This window comes from Ailuropoda melanoleuca, chromosome 18 (assembly GCF_002007445.2).
Source record: "Ailuropoda melanoleuca isolate Jingjing chromosome 18, ASM200744v2, whole genome shotgun sequence".
NCBI lineage: Eukaryota > Metazoa > Chordata > Mammalia > Carnivora > Ursidae > Ailuropoda > Ailuropoda melanoleuca.
In genome coordinates this window covers 29,111,871-29,137,270 of record NC_048235.1, presented here as the reverse complement: position 1 = coordinate 29,137,270, position 25,400 = coordinate 29,111,871, and the positions used below count along the sequence as shown (strand labels likewise).

Sequence of the window (25,400 nt, the reverse complement as noted above, 5' to 3'; positions counted from 1 at the left end):
CTTTGGGCTGAGACTCACTGGCAAGAAGGATCCAGCCATTCCTGGACCTGGGGGAAAGCATCCTAGGCAGAAGGGAGAGAAAAGGCAAAGGTCCTGAGGCAGCAGCAGTCACTCGACAACTTCAAGGAAATGAAAGGAAGATATTCAACGCCGTCAAGTCAGTGCAGCCACTTCAGCTCTCATCATCCTTCACGTCGGGCCTGGCCTGCAGCCCTGACACTTCTCTGAGATCCTCACTGGTGAGGTCAGCAGTGATCTCCTGCTTGCCCTCCAGGGCCAGTTTCGTCCTTGTTGTACTGAAGCTTGCTGTAACAGCCAGCAGCGCCGCAGTCCCTCGCTCGCTCGCCGGCGGGCTGCTCCTGCCTTCTGCGTCCAGCTCTCACTGCTCCTGGCCTCTCGCCTCCTCTGCTCATCCACATACATGGCTCCCGCAGGGTTGGGACATCCCAGGCCTGCATCCTGGGCTCCCTCTTCTCTCCTTACAGACTTCCTGGCTGCTCTGACCCTCTGCATGCTGGGGACACCTACCTCTGTGTGTCAAAGGGAGGCCTGTCTGCTGAGCTTGCCTCCTCCTCATACAGCTCGGGAAGTCAGCACATCCAACGCTCGACTCAAAACCCTTTTCTCACCTGTAACTGGAGTCACACTACGTTTCTCCCTTCCCCCCACCTGCTGTCCCATTTCCTAACCATGTTTTCCTGAGTTCTTTCTGCTTCTCATCCTCTCCACTGGCACTGTCATAGTTTCGGCCTTTGTCCTGCTGAATCATTGTGGGTCTCTCCTCATGGCAATCTGATCTCAGTCCCTGTGGTCCCTCCACGCTCCCGGCTCCTCTGTGAACAACCCACTGCACTCCCCGGAGCTCCAGGTCAGATTTCCTCCCATGGGGACAATCTAGCGGGCCAGCATGGCATGCCCTACCTGACTCTCCAGCTTCATCTCCCGGCTCTGTCCCTTACCGAGCTTTTGCACCCCAGCTTCCCTGAATTGCCTCAGGTTTGCCAAACGTAACATAATGGTTTTTATTTTCATTCTTTCAGTACCTTCGCTTATGCTGCTATCTTTCCATAGAATGCCCTCTCTGATTTTGCAGTCCTGGCAAACATCCACTCAGTCTTCAGTTCTGGAGAACTCTCTTCTATCAAACGGCTCATCCCCTCCACTAGGTAGACGACTCGCTCCTTTCTGTTCCCTTAGACCTTGACAGACTCTCGTAGGAACTTATGTAGTTATGCCTGTGTTGCTTACCTATCTCCCTTTCTGTCTGAGAGCACAGTGATTTTATTATGTTCATTTTTATATTTCTAATATAAAACACAATCCACAGTAAATAGTACCCATAAGAAAAATCAGTGAGGACGAGAGTAACCGTGTCTCGTGACTGAAACTTGTTGGGCTCCGGGTCCATGGTGAGGATCCCAGCCCACTGCGCTGGAATCACATCATGGCTTCACTTCCTGTTCATTGTCAAATACCTGATAGCCTTCCTGAAGTGATGGGTGGCTTGTAGCTTTGTGTGTGTGTGGGGGGGGGGGATGCCTCTGAAAAGGAAGTCAGCTGTTAGCAGCGCTGATGAAGTAAGGACGAGCTCTAAGTAAAGTGAGCTCCTTAGAAATTTCTGATAGCAGGGAGATCATTAGGAGAAGGAAGGGAAAAATGAAGGGGAGGAAAACAGGGGAAGATGAACCATGAGAAACTATGGACTCCGGGAAACAAACTGAGAGTTTTAGAGGGGAGGGGTGTGGGGGGCTGGGCTAGCCCAGTGAAGGGTATTAAGGAGGGCACGTATTGCATGGAACATTGGGTCTTATACGCAAACCATGAATCATGGAACACTGCATGAAAAACTAATGATGTACTGTATGGTGACTAACATATAATAATAAAAATAAAAAAAGAACTTTCTGATAGATTAAGGTGATGAAGTTGTCTGCATGGCTTCGTAACAAGAACAAAGACACACAAAATGCAATAAATAGAAGTAAGAAAAGGCAATGCATGGATTGTTTCAGGAAGGACACCAGTCAGTGCAACATTTCTTATCAAACAAAAGAAACATTTGGTGAAGGTTGAAAACAGTGATAAACTTGCATCAGGACATGTCCAGAGGCTGCTATGGACTGATGCACTGAGATGAGTGGAAAGCAAGGTGTGTACAGATATTTCCCTGCCCTGGCAGCTGAGGAAAAGCCTGACAGTGGTTACGTTTCATTGTTTTTATGGGGAGAGTTACTTGCGTGTACTATTTGAGCATGTGAAGAACCATGGCAGTCTCATCTTTCCCAAATGTCAAATGTCTACTATTTTCCCTGAGAAAACAGAGCTGACAACAGACAGCACCATAATCATGTCTCATGTATCTCACAGGGTCTGGGAATGACATACTCCTTCTGAGCGGGGTTTTCTAACCAAAAACCACTGAAGCACCAAAATAGTTAAAAATTGTTATTGGGACTAAAATCTTTCTCAGGTGTTTCTCTTTCTCTTCTTGGACAGCGGCAGGAAGCTATGTGTGCTCTTACAGTGACGTCTTCAAAGGCGATTTTCATGGGTAGAGTGTTTTTATATTCGGCGTCTCAGACACTTAAATTAAAAGCAAATGATGCTCTGCCTCTCCCCCTGCTGTCAGAAGGCCACTATGTATCTCGGCCAACATTTCTGCCTGTTCTAGATTTCTCGTCTCCCATATACTCTTTTTTCTGTGGTTAGAAATGTTTTTTTCATGAAAACCCCTCTTAGAATTTACTACTTTGAATGCACTGTAGACTATGAGCTTAGGGCATTGTTATTTAATAACTGTTACAATTGTGCGTCAGCGTGGAAGAAAGGTTCTAAGGGTGGATGTGAAGATCATCTCTGGGTAAATGAGCCAAATTGGTGTTTATGACGGACTTTCTATCGTTTGTTCTGACTTCTGCTTTTCGTGCCTCTGCATATTTGCCCTGCTCTGAGCTGTTCATGTCGCGTATGAAAAGTGACCTCTAGGGAGCAAACCCTTGCACAGGGTATGTTCCAGGCAGTCATTAAAGAATCTGGTGAACACGGCAATCACAACTATCCTGTGACTCGGTGTGCTCACCTGTACAACGACAAGGCTGGACGAGATGAGCTCCAGAGTCTGCAGGGGCTGAAAAAAATCGTTCAGCAAAGAAAAGTTTAAAATCTCTGAAGACCAGAGTGTCTGGAGGATTGAACGGCCACTTTGGGTTGAGAACGTCCTGGGAATCTTCCCAGAGGAGGAGGTCCGCTTTAGAAGGGACAAAAGGAAGACTGATGGGGAAGTGTGTCTTGAGAAGGTTCAAGGCCTCTTCAGAGTTATTGTGGTAAAGTATACGTAGCATAAGATTTACCATTTTAACTAGTTTTAAGTGTACAATTCAGTGACATTAAGTATATTCATACTGTTGTGTAACCGTCACGCTACCCGTTTCTAGAACTTTTTCATCATGTCAGACTGAAACTCTGTGCCCATTAAATACTAACTCCCCATTCCCTGTTTCCCCAACCCCAGGTAACCACATTTGGGATCAGCAGTCCATTTTCTGTCTCTAGGAATTCAACAAGTCTAGACACCTCATATAAGTGCAGCCATACAGTATTTGTCCTTTGTGTCTGGTTCATTTCACATGACATGTGTCTTTAAGATTCATTGCTGTTGCGGCATGTGTCAGAATTTCCTTCTTTTTTAAGGCTGAGTAATAACCCATTGTATGCATATACCATGTTTCATCCATTCACCTTTTGATGGAGATTTGGGTTGTTGCCGTCTTTTGGTCTTATAAACAACGTGGGTATGAACATGTATATACAAGTATCTATTTGAGTCTCTGTTTTCATTTCTTTTGGGTACATACCCAGAAGTGGAATTGCTAGATCATGTGATAACTCTATGTTTAACTTTTTGAAGAACTGCCAAACTGTTTTCCATAGTGGCTGTACCATTTTACATTCCCACCAGCATTGCAGGAAGGTTCCAGTTTCTTCAGGGAGGAAGAGTAGTTCTGTATGTGCATTATGAACCAGCTTGACTGGAGCCCACCGTTCTCATGAGGCAGGGGCAAGACCTACAATTAGGACAGTAGATTGAGGCCATAGTATGGAAGGTCTTGAAGGCTTGACCGTGGTATTGGTGCTTTATTCTCTAGGCTATAAGGAGCTGGTGAGGGAAAAGCAGGATTAAAATGGTGTTGTAGCAAGGTGAAGGGCCAAACGATATCCTTTGCAGGATGGATTGGGCCCTGGAAGTGGGACATGGATTGGCAGAGGACTGTAGTTATCCTGCTGAGAGACCTGACCTAGGCTCCATGTGGAAAGGTAGGAAAGGCAGGGATGGCAGCGGAGACACTTCTAGGATAAGCAGGCAGCACTGGCCACAACCTGTGGACACTCATGTTAAGTGAGGGTAAGTAAGAGTGTGAGGGTAAGGAGTGGTACCTCCTCGATGTCTGGCATCTTGATTTCTGAGGTCCTACATTGATGACAAGATGTAGAGAGGGGCCTATGTCTGGTTAGTTCTGCGCCTGCTGAAGGAACAGACATTCATGGCAGACAAACCATGGAGCTGTATCTTGAATGCCTGGAGGTGTCCCCACCTAGTGGTTCATCCTACCTACGGCCTGGCTCCCGTGAGTAGCGTAAGATGAGCACTAGGATGTTTGCTCAGGAAGCAGAAACACCATACTCAAAATAAACTCAGGGTCAGTGGAGAGAAGGAGGGCAGGTAGGGTATCTAACCCCAAATCGAAGCTAGCTTCAGAGTTTTTATTTTGGTCTTTAATTTACATAATGCATGAAAATGATGCTATCCTATGCAAAGCCGGTTTGCTTTGCATTTGCTGGTATACATGCTCGCTCATTGGCTGAAAGGCCGTTTCTGTCTCAGAAAGCTTCAGCCTGCCCCCGTCTCTCAGAGCTCTCAGAGCTCTCAGGCTCCTGAAGACTTCCAGGAGGCACAGGGATCCGCTGAGGTGTCATTCTTTGTGTTACAAGCAGACCGAGAGAGAGTGCCAGTGTGCGGGTGTGGGAAGGCATGCCTGCGGGTGTGGTGGGTGGATGGCTGGGTGTGGGTTTTAGTGGACGCAGGTTGCAAGAGAGTTTTAAATAACTTATTTGAAATGGAATTAAGAGATCTAAATCAGATTTATAAGACATAATTAATTAGTAGAGTATGGGGAAATATGCCAAAAAGTTGATGCGGTAACCGTTTCGAGGCATGGGCTGTGGAAGACCTGAGACAGCCGCTGAAATCGTGGTGTGCGCGCTCGGCCTGGGTGTGCGGCCTCCACAGGAGGCGGTGGCACGCCGGAGGCCACCGCCAAAGCCACTGCCTGTCGCGCTGGGCCGATGACACACGCTCACGGAGGCAGGTCCTCTGACGTGCCCATGAGGACCACTGTAGTAGGAATCCTCACGCTCCTGGGTCCTCCCTAAGTAGACGCCCATCGCTTCAGGTGGGTTCGCCTCTCTTTCTGCCTGTGCTTTCAAACCTGTGGGTTCAGATTTTTAAAAGTTCATGATTCTTAGCCTGGTGCCGAGAAAGAAAATGACTCAGTTGAAAAACACTCTTCGGCCCACGTACATTTTTATCTGCACATTAAACTGTCAGCGGCCTTTCCCACGTTGGTTGCTGTGTGGAGAAGGTAATGCTTGCTCACGCCAGACCCCAGGAGCCTGACGAGGCATGGCCACCGACCCCTGGCAGGCCCCTCTCAGCTGTGCGGCCTCTGTTACCAAAAGCTGCTCCTTTCTCACTCGCCCAGCCTTTTTCTAACCCTGCGAGTTGGTGGTTTCCCCAGCCGCTGCAGACAGCGTTCAAGGTGGTGGAGGCCCGTTTCCTCAGTGCAGACTAATTGCCCGAAAGAATTAACAGACTTTGAAGGGAACCACCTCACCTTTTCAAAGAAGTCCTTTGAGCTTCCTAAGGAATGAACCTTCTTCTTCTTCCATGAATGGCCCCCGCAGGGACTCTGAATTCTGTTTCAACAAGAGCTCAGCAAAACCTCTCTCGGCTTCCGTGTCTCTGAGGGCCGTGTCTCCGTGTCTCGGAGGGCCGTCGAGCAGTAGGCCCTGTTACCCAAGGAATCCCTCGATGGCGGCTCAGAAGAGCACTCAGGCCTTGTCACGGTGAGCTCGGGTCCTTAAATCCGCCCAGCTGGCTGCCCGCGGACTGCAGGCTGGATCCTCGAGGCAGGCCCTTGGGACAGCCGTGAGAGATGACGACCTTGGAGGTCCGCAGCACCAGACGCCTCTCTGGGGCTCCCGAAGGAGAGCCAAACTGTGGAAGGGATCAAAGAGGCCGTAGAGCCCGCGGTAAGCGTGGAAGGCTCCTGTCCAGCAGAGAGAGGAGCAGGGAACCGGGTGGCGTTTGTGAAGAAGACCTGCCGTGCCCACAAAAGCAGAGTGAGCGAGAAGACAGGAGGGGGTTTATCAGAGGCCTTGCGAGCTGACTCCTGTGGGCAGGCACTTCCCTGGAGACGCACTTTTGCAGCTCTTCCAAGACCAGGAGGTGTATGCCAGCTAACGTGGGGCTTAGGAGGAGGGAAGGGAGCTGCGGTGGAAAACATGGCAAGTCAGAGGTAAAACATGGAGGAACTTGTCTGGCCATTTGCTGGATTTTTACAGGAGTTTTTTCTGACTGTAGAAAAAACACCCCAAACACCAGTGATGTTGGGAAGGCTGTGGAACCTAAGCATTGGGAATCGTTTGCTTATTTGATAGAAAAATTCTGTTGGGTCAGGCCCTTGGGAGGCTCATCCTGAGAGTCGACGGGTCACAACTTCAACCCAACAGGCACGACCGTGGTGTTTCAGTACCAGTGACGTGTGGTAGAGCACAGTTTGGGGGGCCTTAAATAGATATCCCAGGTAGTCTGGCTCGGGAGTGCTGAGCTGTGCTGCTTCTCAGAGGTAGGAAGGACAGTATGGAATCAAATAAGATGTGCACCTGCCACTGTGCTGGGTAGTTTATGTGTTGTGTGCTTTAATGCTTCCAGAAGCTTCCAGAGGGCCACTCTGAAGTGCCCCAAATAGATCGCTACAATCAGTCTTTCTGAAATGGCTGTAATTTCTAAGACATAATTTTAACATTCTTTTACAATTAAATAAGTATAGTAACTATAGTATTTATCTAATCATATTGCGGAAAGTGTGGATAATAACAGAAAAGAAAAAAATGCACAACCCCACTGTACATCACAGCCAATCTTATTTTGGCATGTTTCCTTACCGTCCTTTTTTGAATGCCTCTGTATAGTATAAATACAGTTTTGTATCCAACATTACAAACTTCTTTCTGTGTTTATACGAAGTCTTCATAACTATGATTTTTAAATTGATGGTATTTTGATTTCTTTGGGGATTTTTAATAAGGGAGCATTTTGGGTTTCCTAATACTTAATACATGTACGGATTTGATCTTAATGTTTTAAAAGGCATTTTTTGCTAGATCTCGGGCTATAAAAACAAAAGTACTGCACAGCCAGGGTTAATTTTTAACTCTTTCTTTGTGTCCCTGTTGACAGGGATCTACCGCACAGAAAAGGATAAAGGCACTCTGTATGAGCTTACATTCAAAGGGGGGCAGAAGCACGAATTCAGACGACTCGTCTTGTTTCGACCATTTGGCCCAATCATGAAAGTAAAACAAGAAAAGCTCAACATGGCCCACACGCTTATCAACATTATCGTGCCCCTGGCGAAGCGGGTGGACAAGTTCCGGCAGTTCATGCAGAATTTCAGGTTTGTTTGTTTGTACATGTTTACCTTCCTCCGTGTGGCGTGCGTTAAAATGCTGATATCATTTCCCGTCATCTCCCTCATTTCTCCGGCCAAGTACAAAGTCCCCTCTCTTCTTGTTCAACTGTTTTCTTCATGTAAAGTTTATCATTTGCATTTGCCTTTCCCTAAAGCAATTAGAAAACTGCCAGACAAGCAGATTTACCTTCAGAAGGGAAAATTCCGAGGGGTGACTTTTCATCCAGATCTGCGGAGTTGGCCTGATGCCTGCTGTGTCTGGGTCTAGCTTGAGTTGAGGCTCAGGTTTGGGGACAGTGCAGGCCATGCTGTCTCATCAATGGTGTGAGGCTTCTTCCAGGCTCTTGAAGGCCAGGGCCCCCATGGCCTGCGGACTTGGCTGGAGGATGTGCGTCCTCGACTGCAGGAGGCCTCGTTGGCTGTCCTGCTCCTGCCGTGGTTAGGACAGATTGAATCAGAACCCATTTTCTATTCTAACCTACATCTCCTCAGAGGTTAAAGTTAGAATTATACCAAGAAGGTTCCCAGCACTTGCTTTCATAGCTACTCAAGAAGACTAAGTGGGGTTTTGTTTTCGGATGCAGTAATGTCGTTTTTACATAGATGTCTTGGAGCTCTTTATCGTGCAGCGTTGGCTCTCGTAAGCTGTCGCGGCTAACATTCATATATTGGTTCACCTACATTAGCTGACTTACCTAGCCAGCTTATTGTAAAGATAAAAGTTATATGTGTCTAATTATAAATCTTGGAAGATCAAACTTTTTTATTTTTTAATTTTTTTTAAAGATTTTATTTAGTTATTTGAGAGAAGGAGTGAGCATGAACAGGGGGAGGGGCAGAGGGAGAGGGAGAGAGAATCTTAAGCAGGCTCCATGTCCAGTGTGGAGCCCAAGGTGTGGTTCCATCTCACGACCCTGAGATCATTCAAGAGTCAGATGCTAAACCGACTGAGCCACCCAGGTGCCCCTCAAACTTACTTTTAATCTTTTATCATTAAATTCACGTTATTAGAAGCCAGTAATGCTCAGTATAAGGGTGTGGTTGATATTTCTCAAAATTCTAGATAATGAATGCAGTCTTTTTAAAATGTTTACATTTGAAGGCTAAACCTTATCTAAATAAATTTTAGGGTCAGAATCCAATAGTCTTAGAAGAGACCTTTGGAGGTCACCTGGTCTAATCCTCCCTTATAGTTCAGAATCCCTCCAGAGCATCCCTGACATTCGGTTCTCTATGCAAGGTGTGTGTGTGTGTGTGTGTGTGTGTGTGTGTGCACGCGTGCACATGCGTGCACCAGGTGCCAGGCTGCCTCCTTCACTGGGCAGGCTGCTGTGTCGTTGAACGTTCCAGATAGGAAGCTTGCTATTATTTGGACCTGCAGCCTTCCTCCCTGTGATTTCTACCCAGTGGGTCTAGTTCTAGCCTCTGAGGAAATGACTGAACAAATCCTTTCCTCTTAGACATCAGAGCCTTTCAGATCTTTAAAGACAGCTGTCCCAATGCCCACTGTCTGTCTTTTCCAGGTTTAGGAGCTGTGCCTTCAGTTGTGACACTGTGCCGAGGGTGGGCTGTCCCCGGTTTATAGACACCCTGTTGGGCACCACCCCGTGAGCGTTGGCAGTGTGCTCCGGCTCTAGCAGTGACGCGTCTGTGGGGCTTTGGCTTCTTGCAGTCTGCCCCTGCCTTGTCTCTGGGACGTCAGAGGGCCGCCGGTCGGTTCGGCATGATTTCCCGAGAAGAGCTAAACCTCTGGTTGGCACTAAGCATTAAGTCAAATCATTGCTTCCAGTGCCTGGTGTGCCCATTTCTAGGCCGAGTTTACAGTAAACTTCTCTGGCTAGGAGGCTGCCTAGAGCGTGCCACATTAAGGGCCCTGAGAATTGCGTCAGCCAGCCATGAAGGCCCATCCCTGAGCGTGCTGGGCTTGGCAAGGTAGTGCTCACACGACGGCGGCGTCTGCGCGGCTCTCTGTGTAGGACTCCGTGGCCCGTAGCCCCAGGATTCTCTTGGTTACACTAAGGCTCTTGCCTTAGTGTCATGAGGATTGCAAGTATTTAACGATAGGACTAAAACTAGAAGGGAAATAGTGTTGAAAAAGGTAAAATGACTACCTTGCCAGTCTCCAAAATTGAGATGGTGAAATGGAATATAATTCTAGTTAATGTTTTAAAAACAAATAAAATGCCTGCAGTAGCACAGAGGCAGGAGAGGGTGGGTGGGAAGGCTTACGACTTGGACAGGATATTCGAAGAGCCCGTGTGTGCCAGACGCTCGACCAGACATTGGGGTGAGGAGATGAGTTCCAGAGGTGGTGCCTACATTCACGTGGACTAGAAGCCACTCGAACGGAGCTAGGAGCTGCTGCAGAAATAGAGACAAGGGGCAGTGGGCCACAAGAAAGGCTTCTCAGGGCAGAGGAAGCCGAGTGGGGAGTTTGCTGTGTACTCTAGGGGTTTCTGAATGTGTTGGGTCTCTGAAAAAAATGAGATAAGAAAGGGTACTCAAACCTGAGAGTATTTAATTCTGTGTCAGAACTTAGTAGAGGTGGCATTTGAAATCAGCCCGCAGAGAATGGATTGTTCAGTGTGTGGCTTTGGGACGACTAATCAAACATAGCAGAAAATATTTAATTCTTACAGCATACCAAAACTCCAGAGTAAACGCTGGTCAATTAAATATTTAAATAGAATTAATACAAATATTAAAGTATTGGAAAAAATATGAGGAGCTATTTATTAAATATTTGACGTTGTCTTTATGAAATCCCTTCTATCATAGGATTAGCAGATATTAACTCTGGCTGGAACTGAAGATGGCGTTATGAGTGACTTTTGTTTTCTTCGTTTGAATTCTGTGTTATAAATTTTTATGTAGTTACCATATGTTTTAGTTTTGTTTAAAAATTCAACAAAAGATTTTTTTGGCTGTTATAATATAAATATGGATTTTTAGTTTGTAAAAGTGATATATAGCTATTATAAGATATTTAAATAATATAGAACACAAGGAATTAATTATTTAAAAATCCACTCCTGGCCCTGCCTCCCCAGATTAACCATTTTTAACATTAATTGAACTCTATTGTAGGTAATTTTCTTCAAATATATGCAGATAGAATTACTTGCTAGCTAGAAATAATTTAATACAGCATGAGATATGCTATATATTCTGTTTTTAATTAAAGAATTACATTTTGCCTGACTCAATTTATAGAAGCGAATCCAAAGTATAAGTTCAGAACCTGAAATATAATCTGAAGAAATTGTGGCCTTTAGGAAAATGTTTCTCTGTTGTAAAAGATATTATTAGCTCTGAAGAGAACCCTCTAAAATTATTATTATTATTATTAATTATTTAGATAGAGAGAGAGAGTGGGGAAAAGGGCAGAAGGAGAGTGAGAGAGAGAATCTTAAGCAGGCTCCACACCCTCTGTGGGGTCGCATGCGGGTATTGAGCTCACGACCCTGAGATCATGAACTGAGCCTAAACCAAGAGTTGGACGCTTAACCAACTGAGCTACCCAGGCACCACTGAGATCCCTCTAAAACTTAGGGAAAAAAAATATTTTGCATACCAGAAAAGATTGGAATTATTATGTATCTTTTGCTGCATGTACTCACTTTAGACTGGATTGAAAAATCGCCATAAGAAGAGGAAATCAGCACAGTCATGCTTTCTCCCTCTCCTACATCCCATCTTCAGTGCGCTGGCCGTCTATTATTTTTACCTTGTCAGGGGTTGCAGCCTTTGTGTTCTGTTTTTTAGCCACAGAGACTGTGTAAGTGGATTTCGTGGACCTATCAGTAGCCTTCTGACCACAGTGGCTGCAGTCCTGAGGTCTTGGTTGGCTAGATTTCATGGGTGAGAAATTTTGTCAAGAAGTGTCCTGAGTACTTGAGAGTAGAATGTCTACTTATAGTAATTTTAGTTTAAGGATAACTCGGTTGGGCCCAAAATTCTTGGGACACACTTTCTTTCCTCGGGTATTTGTAGACAGTCTTCCGGCATCTGATGATCTCATGGAGAAATGTTAAGACAACTTTATTTCATCTCTCCTGAGAATGACTTACTTTTGCCTGAGTGCCTGAAAAATTCCTTCTTGAATCTGGAATCATAATAGCTTCATCAGGATACGTCTCACAGCAGTGTCTTGTTCTCGTTCCGATTTTCCTGTACTTAATTTTCTTTCTTGTTTTGTGGATTCTTTCATGTCAGGCAAATTTGTTGGTGTTTTAATTTTGTATTTGCTTCTATTTCTTAATGCCTTAGTCTTTTAGCTGCTTTCACATGAGGCTTTCCATGAGATGAGCAATTTGATTTTCAGGGGCATCTATTCTGTCCCTTGCTCCTTAATTTATTACTTTTGTGTGTTTGGGCTGCCACCTTCTTTCCTCAGCACAGAATGTTCCTTTTAATCTATTGTTTTTAACATTTCTTCCTTGAACTTTTTTTTATCAAATTCAAGAAATTTTTATTTAAGAAGATGTGAAATGTATAAGATATTTTCTTCTGTTTGAATTGTATTTTCTTTCAGACTAGATTTTTCATTTACTTTTTGAAAGCTATTGCTTTCTTGTTTCTCTCTTTTTTTAATTCCTTTAATTTTGATGCTATTCTTGAAACACAGCTGCTGTGAGGTGGCCCTTCCTCTTCCTTCTGCCTGGCATTGCAGAGGGCCACACAGACTGTTTGCTCTGACCGTGTGGGGGTGTGTTCTCCTAGGCCACCTCCCGTCTTGGTGGAGAACTGCTTGTGTCCCACTCCTGGCTGTATCCTGAGGGCAGGGTATTTATTTTTCTAGTCACTTTATTTGTAGTCTCCAAGAACGGGGAGGAGGGAAAACTCTGGATGCTTTGTGCAGACTTTGTTGTAGGTTCCCAATTCCTGTGGCTCTTCTGCGCCCTGGGATGGATGTGAGCTGTGCTAGGCTCGCACTGTCTAGTGGTGGACGGGTCTTTGTGGAGGATTATTTGGCTCTCAGAATGGGCCCTCAGGGAAGGACTGAGGCCTGGAACATCAGCCCCCTTAGTTTCCTTCTCATCTCCACCTGTTATCTTCAGCAGCTCTTTCCACCCCTATAAATCAAAAAGAGGAAAGAAGATAAGGTTTGGGCCTTCTGTTTAATGATTGGCACTGTGTGTGTGTGTGTGTGTGTGTGTGTGTGTGTGTGTGTGTTGTAGAGGGTATATGTAAGATGCTGCCTCTGACTGTCCGCATCTCCCATCCTTTCTCTGATTTTGAGAAGGATCTTGCCTATGATTATCTTTTTTCCTTTGCTTCTGCCCATCCCACCTTTCTCGCAGGGGAAAGTTCACAAAGTGCAATGAAGATAATCCTCCCGTCCTTCTCTACTTTCCATGCAAGGTGGAGAGACCGTGTATTCCACTGTGGCTCTTCCTTCACGGAGATCCTGAATTGGGATTTGGGACCCTTCTTTCCCCAGACCAGCTGTTTCCCTTGGCCACTTTCTCCCCACCTTGGCTGCTTCTCCAGCTCTTCTGGAAGGAGTGGCTGGAGCCTGGAGCCAAGAGCCACATGAGGGGAAAATTGAATCTTCTGTTTCTTCCACTGTCTTCTTGTCTTCCATATGAAGATTACATCCTGTTCATCGGTCATTTTTTAGGAGCAAGACTTGCCACTTGCCACTATTTTTGGTACAGGGTTTGCAACGGTCGGTGTGAGGTTAATGTATTTAAAACATCATCTTTCTGGTGCGCGTGCTTTAAGATGCAGGCACCTTTGTTCTGACACCGTTTGAAAGAGGAACCTTTTACAAGTAGCTTTATCTATCTGGCTTTAGTATTTTCTGTGAAATCAAAGTACTGGTCCAGATGGGTCTCCTTGTAGCTCTGACGCTGGTTAGTACTGATAGATTTAGGGTTTTATTTTGCTTTTCACTTCAGCATCAGTTTGCTAATTATTCACCTAAAAAAGAGCCGAATGGCTAAAAATTACAACAAAGATGCCTTCTTAGACAGAAGAAATAGATGTAGAACCCAGAATTCCCTGGAGAGAATGGCCCCTAGGGAGCACCAGGTCTGAGAAATCAGCTTGCTTGGGGGTGAAGGTCAGGCATGGGGTACAATCTGCAAGGAACTAAAGACCAAGTTTTCATGTTCCAGACCCATGTCGGGGTGGGCCCTCAGGACAAAACTGATTCCTGGGTGCATGGAGTATATGGAAGAAGACATTTATTCTCATTATTATTTTATTCTCATTATTATTTGAGTCATGGCAACTAATCCTAAAAAATGTATTTACAAAAAATACCAATTTAATAAAACCATTTTAATAAAAGTCATTAACAAAGACTGATTAGCAATGTGGAATGGAGGATACGTATGCCTGGAACCTGGGACTAAGGGAAACAGTTGCAGATTGTCAAAAATGCCAGCTCTGAACTTTCTGTCAGATGAAGGGACAAGGGGGAAAATAAGGCGGGTTTACTTCAACCCTCAGTAGTTAATGAAAAGAAGGCTGCTGTTTGTTGGGGGTGAAAAGCTTTCTCCTAACACTAGACCCTAAAGGCATTTATTGAAGAGGCAGTGAGCATTAAGTGAGAGATAGTCCTAGGATTTACAAGAAATTACAAAGCTACAGTATTGTCGTCTCTGTGAGCAGGAATGCGGCTGGCAGGAGCTACAGGGACCACTCTGATTTGGCTACTGGGGGCCACTTTGTGGCACCACTGTTGTTCATGGAGGTAAGGTGGCTTTTTACTAGGGCAGGCCAGTTCTCCGTTGCTGTTGTCCTAGTCCTGGCCCATGGGGGATCCTCACAGGCTCTGGGCACTGTTTCCTCCATCATTAAGGACCCTTTTACCTGTGGCCGGAAATAGAGTGAGTGTATCCAGGAGAACTTGCTTTACATCTAGCCCTGTTTTTATGTTTCCCCTTTGCCCAACAGTGTATTAACTTAAACCTACCTCCTCTTTCTCCTGTTCTTTTTTTTTTTAATCACCTGATTTGCCTTTGAAACTATTCTCGTGTTTGCTTCTAGGCTGTTTAGTTTTCCTTGGCTTCTGGGTTATAGGTCTCAAGGTCATCAGGTATTTCAAGTTGTAGATTGTGATAGCAGGAAGAAACTCTTAATAACAAAGCTATGGATTGTCTTTGTATCCTTATCTCTGAGCCTCTCCCAGAAAAAAAAAAAAGATTTTTATGCAAATGATTTTTTAATGATTTCTAAAACTCTTTCCCAGTTCAAGTTTGCTTGATTTTTATTTTGACTACTTCCAGCTGGTCTGAGAACCCTTTTTCATGTTGCTATGCTTCTCCTCAGACTTTGGTAGTTAATTTTGTTTTAATGTTCTTTCTTTCTTTCTTCTGACTCTTCTCTCATCCCTCTCAAAAAAGCATTTATGATATTTTCAGGCAGTATCAGGGACATCTTTTACTTAAATTTTCTTCAGTGGTATTTTAATCCCTTCTCTGCCTAGAACTCTGAAGATGTTTCTGGAGATTTCTGGATCTTTAAAAAACAATGGCTATAGCCTGTCCAGACCAAAATGAGCCTTGAGGGTAGGGCTAAGCTAGTGTAATAGAGAGTAACAGAAAGGCTTCAGGTCATCATCACATTGAGGATTGTGGCTGAGATAGGCCCCTGACCTTCTTGTTTTTCAGAAGGAAAACTAATGTGGTTTCCATGACGGTATCATCCTCCCTCCCACTCAGGCCCCTCTGCCTCTCCCACGGCCCTTTCTTTGTTCATACACCAGTGTTACACCCCGGAAAGTTTTAGGGTTCATATGTTTGAGAAAGGCACTAATTTACATCATTCACCTTATTTGGAGAAAAGTTTCTATTTTGGGACCAAATAGAAGTTGTTTGTTATTTCACTTGAGCCACAGAATATGTGAAAACATCTACCCAAGGGTAGAAAATGGTCAGTTGGTTGGGGCGCCTGGGTGGCACAGCGGTTAAACGTCTGCCTTCAGCTCAGGGCGTGATCCCGGCGTTGTGGGATCGAGCCCCACATCAGGCTCCTCCGCTATGGGCCTGCTTCTTCCTCTCCCACTCCCCCTGCTTGTGTTCCCTCTCTCGCTGGCTGTCTCTATCTCTGTCAAATAAATAAATAAAATCTTAAAAAAAAAAAAAAGAAAAGAAAATGGTCAGTTGGAAATGATTCCATTTGCTTTTCTGAAATAGGCAACCAGGAAAGTGGGTCCTGACTGCTTGGTTGAGAGTCAAAAATCAGGCTCATTTCTTTAACACTGATCAGACTAGTCAATGGAATCCAGGAATTGTATATTAAATCAGCTTGGGGTGAGGGAAGGGGAAAGGACCCGCCAAACCAAAAGAAGAATACGATTGTTTTAAAGCCAGCTTTCAGGAGGCCCCTGTCACTCTCTGTTCCCTCTTCAGCGTAGTACTAGTCCTTTTTTCCAATGCCTTTTGCCTAAGCAGTTTCTTCCTGTTGTCAGTGCAGACCATAGGCAGCACTTGGAGACTAATGAGCTATTATGTATTTATTATCTCATTTGCACAGGACTTAATTAAAGATAAATCATAGATTTTCTTCTCATACCTGATATATTGGAGTAGAAAATTGACTTCGAAAAGAATAGTGACATAATTTCCTTGCCGGTCTGCCTCCTGTGCCAAGAAAACCCTTTGTCTGCTCCTCTCCGCCTGCACGGAGCTGTCAGGGCTCAGCTTAAATACTCCCTCTTCCTTGAAACCCCTTCTCCATCCCTCAAAAGAAGTTAATCACACTCTTCTCAACCTCTTGGCTTCTTACGTCTGCAAACCGTCGCCGCAGATAGTCCATGCTGCCTTCCACTCTCTAGCTGTCCGTTCCTTCTCATACACTGCAAGGTTGTTAAGGCAGGTAGGGTGACCAGTTGTACCAGTCTGCTTGGGACTGAGGCACTTGCCAGAACATCAGTGCTAAAACTGCAAGAATCCCAGGTAAACCTGGGTGGTTGGTCCCCCTACAAGGCACCATAGAAGATTATGTTTTAAAGCCTTATTCCGATGAGAATAGTGCATTGCACCACAAAGTTACTCAGTAAATATTTTTGAATCCGTGTTTCCATAGGCCACTTGGCCCGAGGTATAAAAATAACTACCCCTAATTATATAAAAACACAATTTTCCTTCTTTGTCTCTGTCACCTTCTGTGGTAAGACGTCCAGCCTCTGCTGCCCTCCCTGTCTTTCTAGGAACCCTCAGGGATGTTTCACATATGCTCAGATACACGTTCGGCTTCCACTGACTGCTCAGGCACCAGCTGTGTGATGCCAACGCACTGCTTCTGACAACAGACAGCCAAAGTTGTTGGCACTTGCTAATGCCACGGAGGCTGCTGGTGCAGTCACCGCTGTGCCAACACTGCCACATTAATTTCCCAAAAGTCCTGGCTGGAGCGCCCGACACCCCCTCATAATCTTGTTTTCTGTAAAGAGAGCCTTTCAGCATTTCCTGCAGTTCCAGCTCTCTCTAGGACTTACCCATGAGTCCAAAGAAACCACCTGAAGAGCAGGACAACCTTGGGGATGCACACTGTTTTCACAGTCATGCACTCCTCTGACAATGCCAGTATTTTACTGAACCTGATTCTTCCTTAAGACAGTGGTTCTGACCAGGAGGCCTATTTTGCACCCTCCACCCTGGCACTTTCGGGAAAAGTTGGAGATGCTTTTGGTTGTCCCAGCAGAGGTGGGGGCTTGGGGGTGCTGCTGACGTCCTGTAGGTAGAGGCCAGAGAAGCTGCTAGACATCCTGCGATGCACAGGACAGCTCCTTCCACAACAGGGAATTCTCTGGTCCAAAATGTCGATGGTATGAGGCTGAGAAACCCTACTTTAGGGTGTGTTTTCTCCCTAGGAGTACAGTGCTTCCTCCAAATAGGCCCTGGGTTCCCCTGTCCCCCAGTCCACCAGATTGAGCAGTCATATCTGACTGGTCCCATCAGGAATGCAAGTTGAACAGTCCTTCCCCATGGCCAGTTTACATTTGGAGTTTGTTGAGGCTTTTTCCATCCTCCTCCTGGCCACGCAAACCCATTCTGCTTTGTGGCAGAGTCCTGGACAGGTAAGACCAAAGCTGTGAGATTTCAAAAGTACATCCTCCCTCCTGCTCAGGTAACCTGAGGTATATGAATAGCAGGCTGGTGCTTAGGAAGGCTGGATTGCATGCCTGGCTGCCTCCATAGTTTGGGCAGGTCACTGGGATTCCTTTCCTTATCTCTGTACTGAGAGTGTAAATGATGGTCAAGTAGTTCTTTCTACAGTGCAGTCACTCAGATGAATAACAGAACTCAAAGACCATGATGTGCCTTCGGCCTTTTGAGAAGTAGAAATACAGCTGTAAAAGTGACCGTGATACATGTTTTGGGACTGAAAAGATATCTTAATTAGTCCCTGTACTCTGTGGCACAATATCCTCAGGGAGAAGGAACTGTTCTTTTCCAGAAAAAAAAATGTCTTGAAAAGACAAGGTCTTTGTGGGCTGCCTTTTTGTTTTGTTGATGGTCTCCTTTGCTGTGCAAAAGTTTTTATTTTGGTGTAGTCCCAATAGTTTAATTTTGCTTCTGTTTCCCTTGCCTCAGGAGACATATCTAGAAAAATGTTTCTATGGCCGATGTCAAAGAAATTACCTCCTGTGTTTTCTTCTAGGACTTTTATGGTTCCAGGTCTCACATTTCGGTCTTTCATCCATTTTGAGTTCATTTTTATGTGTGGTTTAAGAAAGTGGTCCAGTTTCATTCTTCTGCATGTGGCTGTCCAATTTTCCCAGCACCATTTGTTGAAGAGACTGTCTTTTTTCCCTTGGATATTCTTTCCTGCTTTGTTGAAGATTAATTGACCACGTAGTCATGGGTTTATTTCTGGCCTCTACTCTGTTTCATTGAGCTATGTGTCTGTTTTTATGCCAGGACCATACAGTTCTGATCACTACAGCTTTGTAGTATATCTTGAAATCTGGGATTGTTGTACCTCCAGCTTTGTTCTTCTTTCTTCAGATTGCTTTGGTTATTTGTGGTTCCATACATATTTTAGTATTATTTGTTCTAGTACTGTGGAAAATGCTGCTGGTGTTTTGATGGGATTGCATTAAATATATAGATTGCTTTGGGTAGTTTGGACATTTTAAGAATACTGGTTCTTCCAGTCTATGAGCATAGAATATCTCCATTTGTTTGTGTCATCCTCAATTTATTTCATCAATGTGAGTACTCTTCTTTTACCATCTTGGTTTAGTTTATTCCTAGGTTTTAAATTATTTTTGGCACAATTGTAAATGGGGTTGTTAATTTCTCTTTCTGCTGCTTCATTATTATGTATAGAAACACAAAAGATTTCCATGTATTAACTTGGTATCCTGTGACTTTACCGAATTCATTTATTTGAAGGTATTTGACAAAGACATATTTGATAAGGGGCTAATATCCAAAATATATAAGGAACTTATACAACTCAACACCAAAAAAACAAATAATCTGACCCCGAAAAATGGGCAGAGGACCTGAATAGATGTTTTTTCCAAAGAAGACATACAGTTGGCCAACAGACACATGAAAAGATGTTCAACATCACTCATCAGCAGGGATGCAAATTCAAAAGCACAATGAGCTATCACCTTACACCTGTCAGAACGGCCAAAAAAAAAAAAACCTGAGGGCTTCGGGGAGGGGGGTGGGAGAATGAGATAGGCTGGTGATGGGTAGTAAGGAGGACACGTATTGCATGGTGCACTGGGTGTTATACGCAACTAATGAATCATGGAACTTTACATCAAAAACCAGGGATGCACTGTATGGTGCCTAACATAATATAATAAAAAATATTATTATTAAAAAAACGCACAANAAAACGCACAAAAAAACAAAAAAACACACACAAGGAACAAGTGCTGGTGAGGATGTGGAGAAAAAGGAGTCCTTGTGCACTGTGGGTAGGAATGCAAACTGGTTCAGCCACTGTGAAAACAGTATGGGGNACACTGTGAAAACAGTTTCCAAAAGTTAAAAATAGAATTAACCATATGACCCAGTAATTGCACTTCTGGGTATTTATCCAAAGAAAATGAAAACAATAATTTGAAAAGCTATATGCCCCCTTACGTTTACTGCAGCGTTATTTATGATAGCCAAATTATGGAAGCAACCAAATGTCCATCCATAGATGAGTGGATAAAGAGGATGTGGTATATATACAATGGAATATCACTCAGCCATTAAAAAAGAATGAGATCTTGCCGTTTGCAACAATATGGATGGACCTATAGAGTATAATCCTAAGTGAAATAAGTCAGAGAAAGACAAATACCACATGATTTCACTCATATATGGAAGAAACAAAACAAATGAACAAAGAAAAATGAGGCAAGCAGAAGAACCCCAGCAGACTCTGAAATACAGAGAACAAACTGGTAGTTGCCAGAGGGGAGGTTGAGGGGGATGGGCAATAGGTGAAGGGGATTAAGAGTACACTTATCAGGGCACCTGGGTGGCCTAGTTGGTTAAGCATCTGCCTTCGGCTCAGGTCATGACCCCAGAGTCCCAAGATGGAGCCCCGCGTCAGGCTCCCTGCTCAGCTCTGCTTCTCCCTGCTTCTCCCTCTGCCCCTCACCCCACTTGTGCTCGTGGTTTCTCTCTCTCTCATTGGCTCTCTCTCTATTTATAAATAAACAAAATCTTTTTTAAAAAGTACACTTATGATGAGCACCGAGTATTGTACAGAATTGTTGAATCACTATATTGTACACTTGAAATTAATACAACACTGTATGTTAATTATACTTCAGTTGAAAAAGAAGAAATAAAAAAGACAAGGTCTTTGTGAAGAACAAACAATTTTGAGGCTTCTAGATTGAGATAGAAGAATGACCACATAGGATTGTGGAGCTAATATAATGCAAAGCATCCATATGAAATGAAGAGCATCCCTGAAGGGTTCTTAGGAAGTTGGGGCTCCCTGAGATTCATTCCATGTGCTTTGCTACAGCCCTATCATGGTTGTTACAGAGAGGTGCTCTCAGGGGCACCTAAGTTAGCTCAAAGGATCCAGGCCCAAATAATCACACCAAAACACAGACATCTCCACATACATAGTCACCCACATACACACTCTTTTCCCACACACATTGTTCCAGGGGATGGAGTCTAGTAAGACTTGTTTGGAAAAATATAAAAATTACAGGACCATTCCAACAGATTGGTGATGGTGTTTCCATAGTTCTTGTGCTCATTCCCTCATGGAGCATTTGTGTATGCATTGTAGGTGGTTTTAGTTATGTACAGTAGACCAAAAACTTTGCAAGGGCACATCTGTCTTATTCATTGTTCACTGTCCCTCGTAGAACATCTGCCACATAGTATGTTGCTTGTGTGGTTATTGTTTGTGGAAGGAAGGAAGGAAGGAAGGAAGGAAGGAAGGAAGGAAGGAAGGAAGGAAGGAAATGAGTGCCAGGAGTGGAACAGTGGAGAGAACCTCAGAACCGAGTCAGCTGTGCCTTTTTGGGAAGCCTCAGCTGGTGAATGAAGAGTGAAGGTCCAAGGGATCTCTGTTTTAGTCCTTGAAATCAGAAAGTGCTTCAAATAGACTTTAAAATGCCAGAAAAGATGTTACTAGAAAAACAAGAATGCTTTTTATCCAGCTCAGTGGGTGACCCTCTCCTGATTCTGGGATACATTTTTTCCCAACTACACATGCAATTTTAAAGCACCATTTTTGGGGTGCTTGGCGCTGTGTGTGTGCTTTTATCCTAACGTGGCAAAGGAAGTTAAAGCGCTGTCTGGTAGGTTTGCAAATGAGCTCTTTTATGGACAGAGAATCTTGTTGTCGGTACGTGATGGTTCCATCTGCGGGGACCGTGTCTGTGAGGGAGCTATCAGTCTGAAGCACGTTGTCACACGCTGGGCTTCTGTTCCTGGTCTCCCGTCTGTCTAAGCGCTCTGCCATCAGACATTCAGAGGTAGCTCTTACCTTTCTTCCACGGGAAAGAAACCGACTCTTTCTATGTCCAGGATGAGCCCTGCAGGCCTCTAGTCTCGGGTCAATATCATGTTCCCTGATAGTTCTTCCGTCTGGAATTCTCTTCTTCCTCCTCTCTTCCTCTCCCCCATCCATCCTTCAGGCCCTGGCCATTCCAGCTGATAGGATTTGCTGTGCTTTCTAAAATCTGTGTACTTGTTATCTGTGCCACAAGGTGTCATTATTTTATTTGAGTTCATTTTGTTTCCCAAGTTTTTGAACAGGGAACCATATCTCCTACATCTTTGGATTTCTCCCAGCAACCCCAGCTAGGCAGTCCCTCCTTCTTGATGGCATTATAAAAAGCATTGAATAAATTGGTCTCTGCAGTTAGAGCTCAGGGACTTCCAGAAAGCTGTGATGTGTTGTTTGGGGGGTTAAGGAAAGTAGCCAATAGAGAGACAAAAAGAAAAGAAAAGAAAGAACATGCAAAATGTCAAAATATCATCCCACTAGTAGAATCTTCCATTAACTTGCTTCCAGAAAACTTCTGTTTAAACTGTGCAGCACACATATATGTTTACACATACACATAAACACATATGTACACGCACATATATTTACATACATACACACATACAGTCATATACACATATCTATACAGAATTTATGCACATATTACGTGTGTATATGTGGTGAACCCTCAGCAGGGTATCTTACCAGGTTTGCTTAGGTGTTACTGTTTAGAGAACAGGATGTGGACAAATAAATCAGCTTTGGTGAGGAAAGTGGGTTGGACCAGTCCAGAGCTGGAGGCCTGACCCCTAGAGGGCTGTCGGGGCCCTAGAGCGTGCGGTGCCAGGTCCCTGGTATAATCAGTCATGGAGCGGAGAAATGGGGAAGCAGTGAAAGTGATTGTGTGTGTAGGGGAAGGGTGAGAAGCCCCAACTCTCCCTCCACCTTGTCATTCCTGTTGGGTGTTAAGAAGGGATTTTGGAGCTCTACATGAAAGAAGGTCTTTTTGCCTTTGTTCATTGAGTCTTTAAGACTATTTGTGTTTGGCACACACAGGAAAAGTCAGAGACAAGGATTCTAGTCCCACCCTGTCTGGACTTTAGCTTTCTTATCTGTAAAATGGAATTTATGTCTTCTGCCCTTCATAGACTCCTTCTGGCAAAGATGGGGAGGAACCAGTGCCCTTTCCATGACACTAGGTGGCCCCATGGCCTAAGCCTGTGGCAGATTGGACCCGTGGCCTCATGCATCTGAGTTTTCATTCACTAGATCTGCACGTTTACATATCATTATTTTCTTGGGAAGATGCAGGTAATTGTGATGGCCAACCAGAAATGTCTTGGTGTCCCATCTCTGCTTTTTTGGCAGTTCACTCAGTTTACCTCAAGAAGCTTTTGCACGGGGGCACCTGGGTGGCTCAGTTGGTTAAGCATCTGTCTTTGGCTCACATCATGATCTCGGGCTCCTGGGATTGAGCGCCGCATCAGACTCCCTGCTTGGTGGGGAGTCTGCTTCTCCCCTCTTCTTCTGCTCCTTCCTCCTGCTCACGCTCTCTCTGTCTCTGTGTCTCTCTCTCTCTCTCTTTCTAAAAAAAAAAAGGAAAAGAAAAAGAAAAAAACCTTTTGCACTTTACAAAATAGGTATATGTTTGGACCTTGCCTATGATTGTGAAAACAGGACCAGACATACATGTGTTTTGTTTTCTAGGGAGATGTGCATCCAACAGGATGGGAGAATTCATCTGACCGTTGTTTACTTTGGGAAGGAAGAAATGAATGAGGTCAAAGGAATACTTGAGAACACTTCCAAGTAAGTACAACGTGGAGCTGTAATACGGGGTCATAGTAAGTGTCCTCAGGAGTCTACACCCAAGGCTGGAGTTTCTGCGTCAGTTTTATTCTCCTTAATGCTCAGGGTCAACTGGGAGATGGACTGGTCGCTGCTGTGCTAGGAGGGATTGTGCACCCCCTTCCCTGGGAGACCACCCCACCTGACACTGGTCCTCACTGTGCAGGGTGTTGGCTTTGACTGTTGAGATGAAGTGCCCTGAGCCGCAAGGATGGGCGGCACAGGCTTCTTTGGGCTTCTGCGTGACTGGATGTCGTCTCAGCACTGCTGATCTAGGGACTTGATGTCCCAGAGTGGGAATTAGGGACAGCGCACATGCGCAGTGAGCTCCAGTGGGGTGATATCCGTCCTTGCGTTTCCTCCACTTAGCAAATGGCCTCGCCCTTTTGACTTTCATTCATTGTGCATTTTGAAAGATTAGGGGGAAGCCAGAAATGATGGCTAGGACAGGATCCTTGATGAAACCTACTCAGTTGGACAGAAGTTATTTGACCAAGAACTTCAGACTTAGGGTTGTCTATGCATACATATACATATGTATATGAATCTGTTGTATGGGGGATAAAAGAAACCAGCACAGATGGGTTTTCTTCTGTCCCCAGATAAACAAGCATTGATTTAATAAATATCTGTGGCATTTTCTATAGTGAGGAAGCCGGAATGGTTCCCGCACACCATGCTCTGGTCTGCTAGGGAGGTTTGCAGGGCTTCGCCTGAGTAATCTGGTGGGTAGTTTCTCCGTAAGTGAAGCTTGGAGGCGTCAATGGTACTCAGTGGCGGAAATAGCCTCAAGAGATCCATAATGGTCTAAATATAAACAGGACCCCCTGTTTTGAGTTTCTGGTAAATGGTAATAGGATGATAGTCAAAGGATAAGATTACAAGATCGAGTATACCTTTTGTAGTTATGTTCACACTTTGTTACTAATTTGGTATTAATGGGCACAAGATCAGAATGCTTATTATAATTACTCAGATGTTCTAAAGCAGTCCACTGTCTTATTTCTGCAAAAAAAAAAGTTCAATTGGAATTCAGGCATCCTCATTTCTTTGCGTATTATTTATGACTGCTTTCCTGCTATGACAGAGTTGAGTAGTTGTGACAGAAGCTGTATGACTTGCAAAGCCTGAACTCTCTACTGTCTCGTCCTTTGCAGAAAAAGTTTGCTGACCTCTGCAATACGGAATTCAGAGTTTAAAACTAGTAACAGCTTAAAAGCTAGGCCCCTGTCGAAGGGAGATCAAAGACAATAGAATAATTGAATATCCTAAATGTAAGTGAACTAGAAACCTCTCAACTCCAACGCATTGTAATATCCTTTTCGTCTCTGCTTAGGAATGAGGTACAGGAATTATTAGAATTCATGTCCTCTGCCCAGTGGGTAGGTTTCAGCATCTCTGGAAGTATCCATTCCTGGGCATGGATCTTCTTTTTAAGTTTCCCAGATGATTCTAACACGCAGCCAGGATTGAGAGTAGTTATTGTCTGAGAAAGCGGTGGATCCCCCCTCCAGGGGCTGACCATAGAGGCCTCGATCATGGCCAGCTGACCCATTCCAAGGTGTTTTTAAGTAGTTATCCAGGTGATTCTGAAGTGCAGTCAGGATTGAGAAATTCAGTCCTACTGGGTCTGGCACCTTCTGAGCATTTTAAAGGACATTGCTGATAGATACATATAACCAACTTGACATGAGTCTGATGGATAAGTGGAAGGCCAGTTTAAATGTTGTTATGGGAGATATCCATTTTACTGACTGGAAGCCTTAAGGACTCTTATAATCCAAATTACCTGGTAAGATGAATTCTTAAGCAGAAGGTTTCTTGGTGAACAAAGAATGAATAAAATCTGAACAAGAAAAGTAGAATCAT

General features: G+C 44.4%; 1 protein-coding gene across 1 annotated transcript in view; it reads left to right on the top strand.

The window, feature by feature from the left end:
* The window catches only part of CSGALNACT1 (chondroitin sulfate N-acetylgalactosaminyltransferase 1), a 103,694-nt gene that overhangs the window by 41,112 nt on the left and 37,182 nt on the right, over window positions 1-25,400 (top strand). The window contains exons 4-5 of the mRNA XM_034647774.1: window positions 7,520-7,736; window positions 23,391-23,492. Coding sequence (XP_034503665.1) covers window positions 7,520-7,736; window positions 23,391-23,492 — 319 coding nt within the window. The remainder of the gene's footprint in view (window positions 1-7,519; window positions 7,737-23,390; window positions 23,493-25,400) is intronic.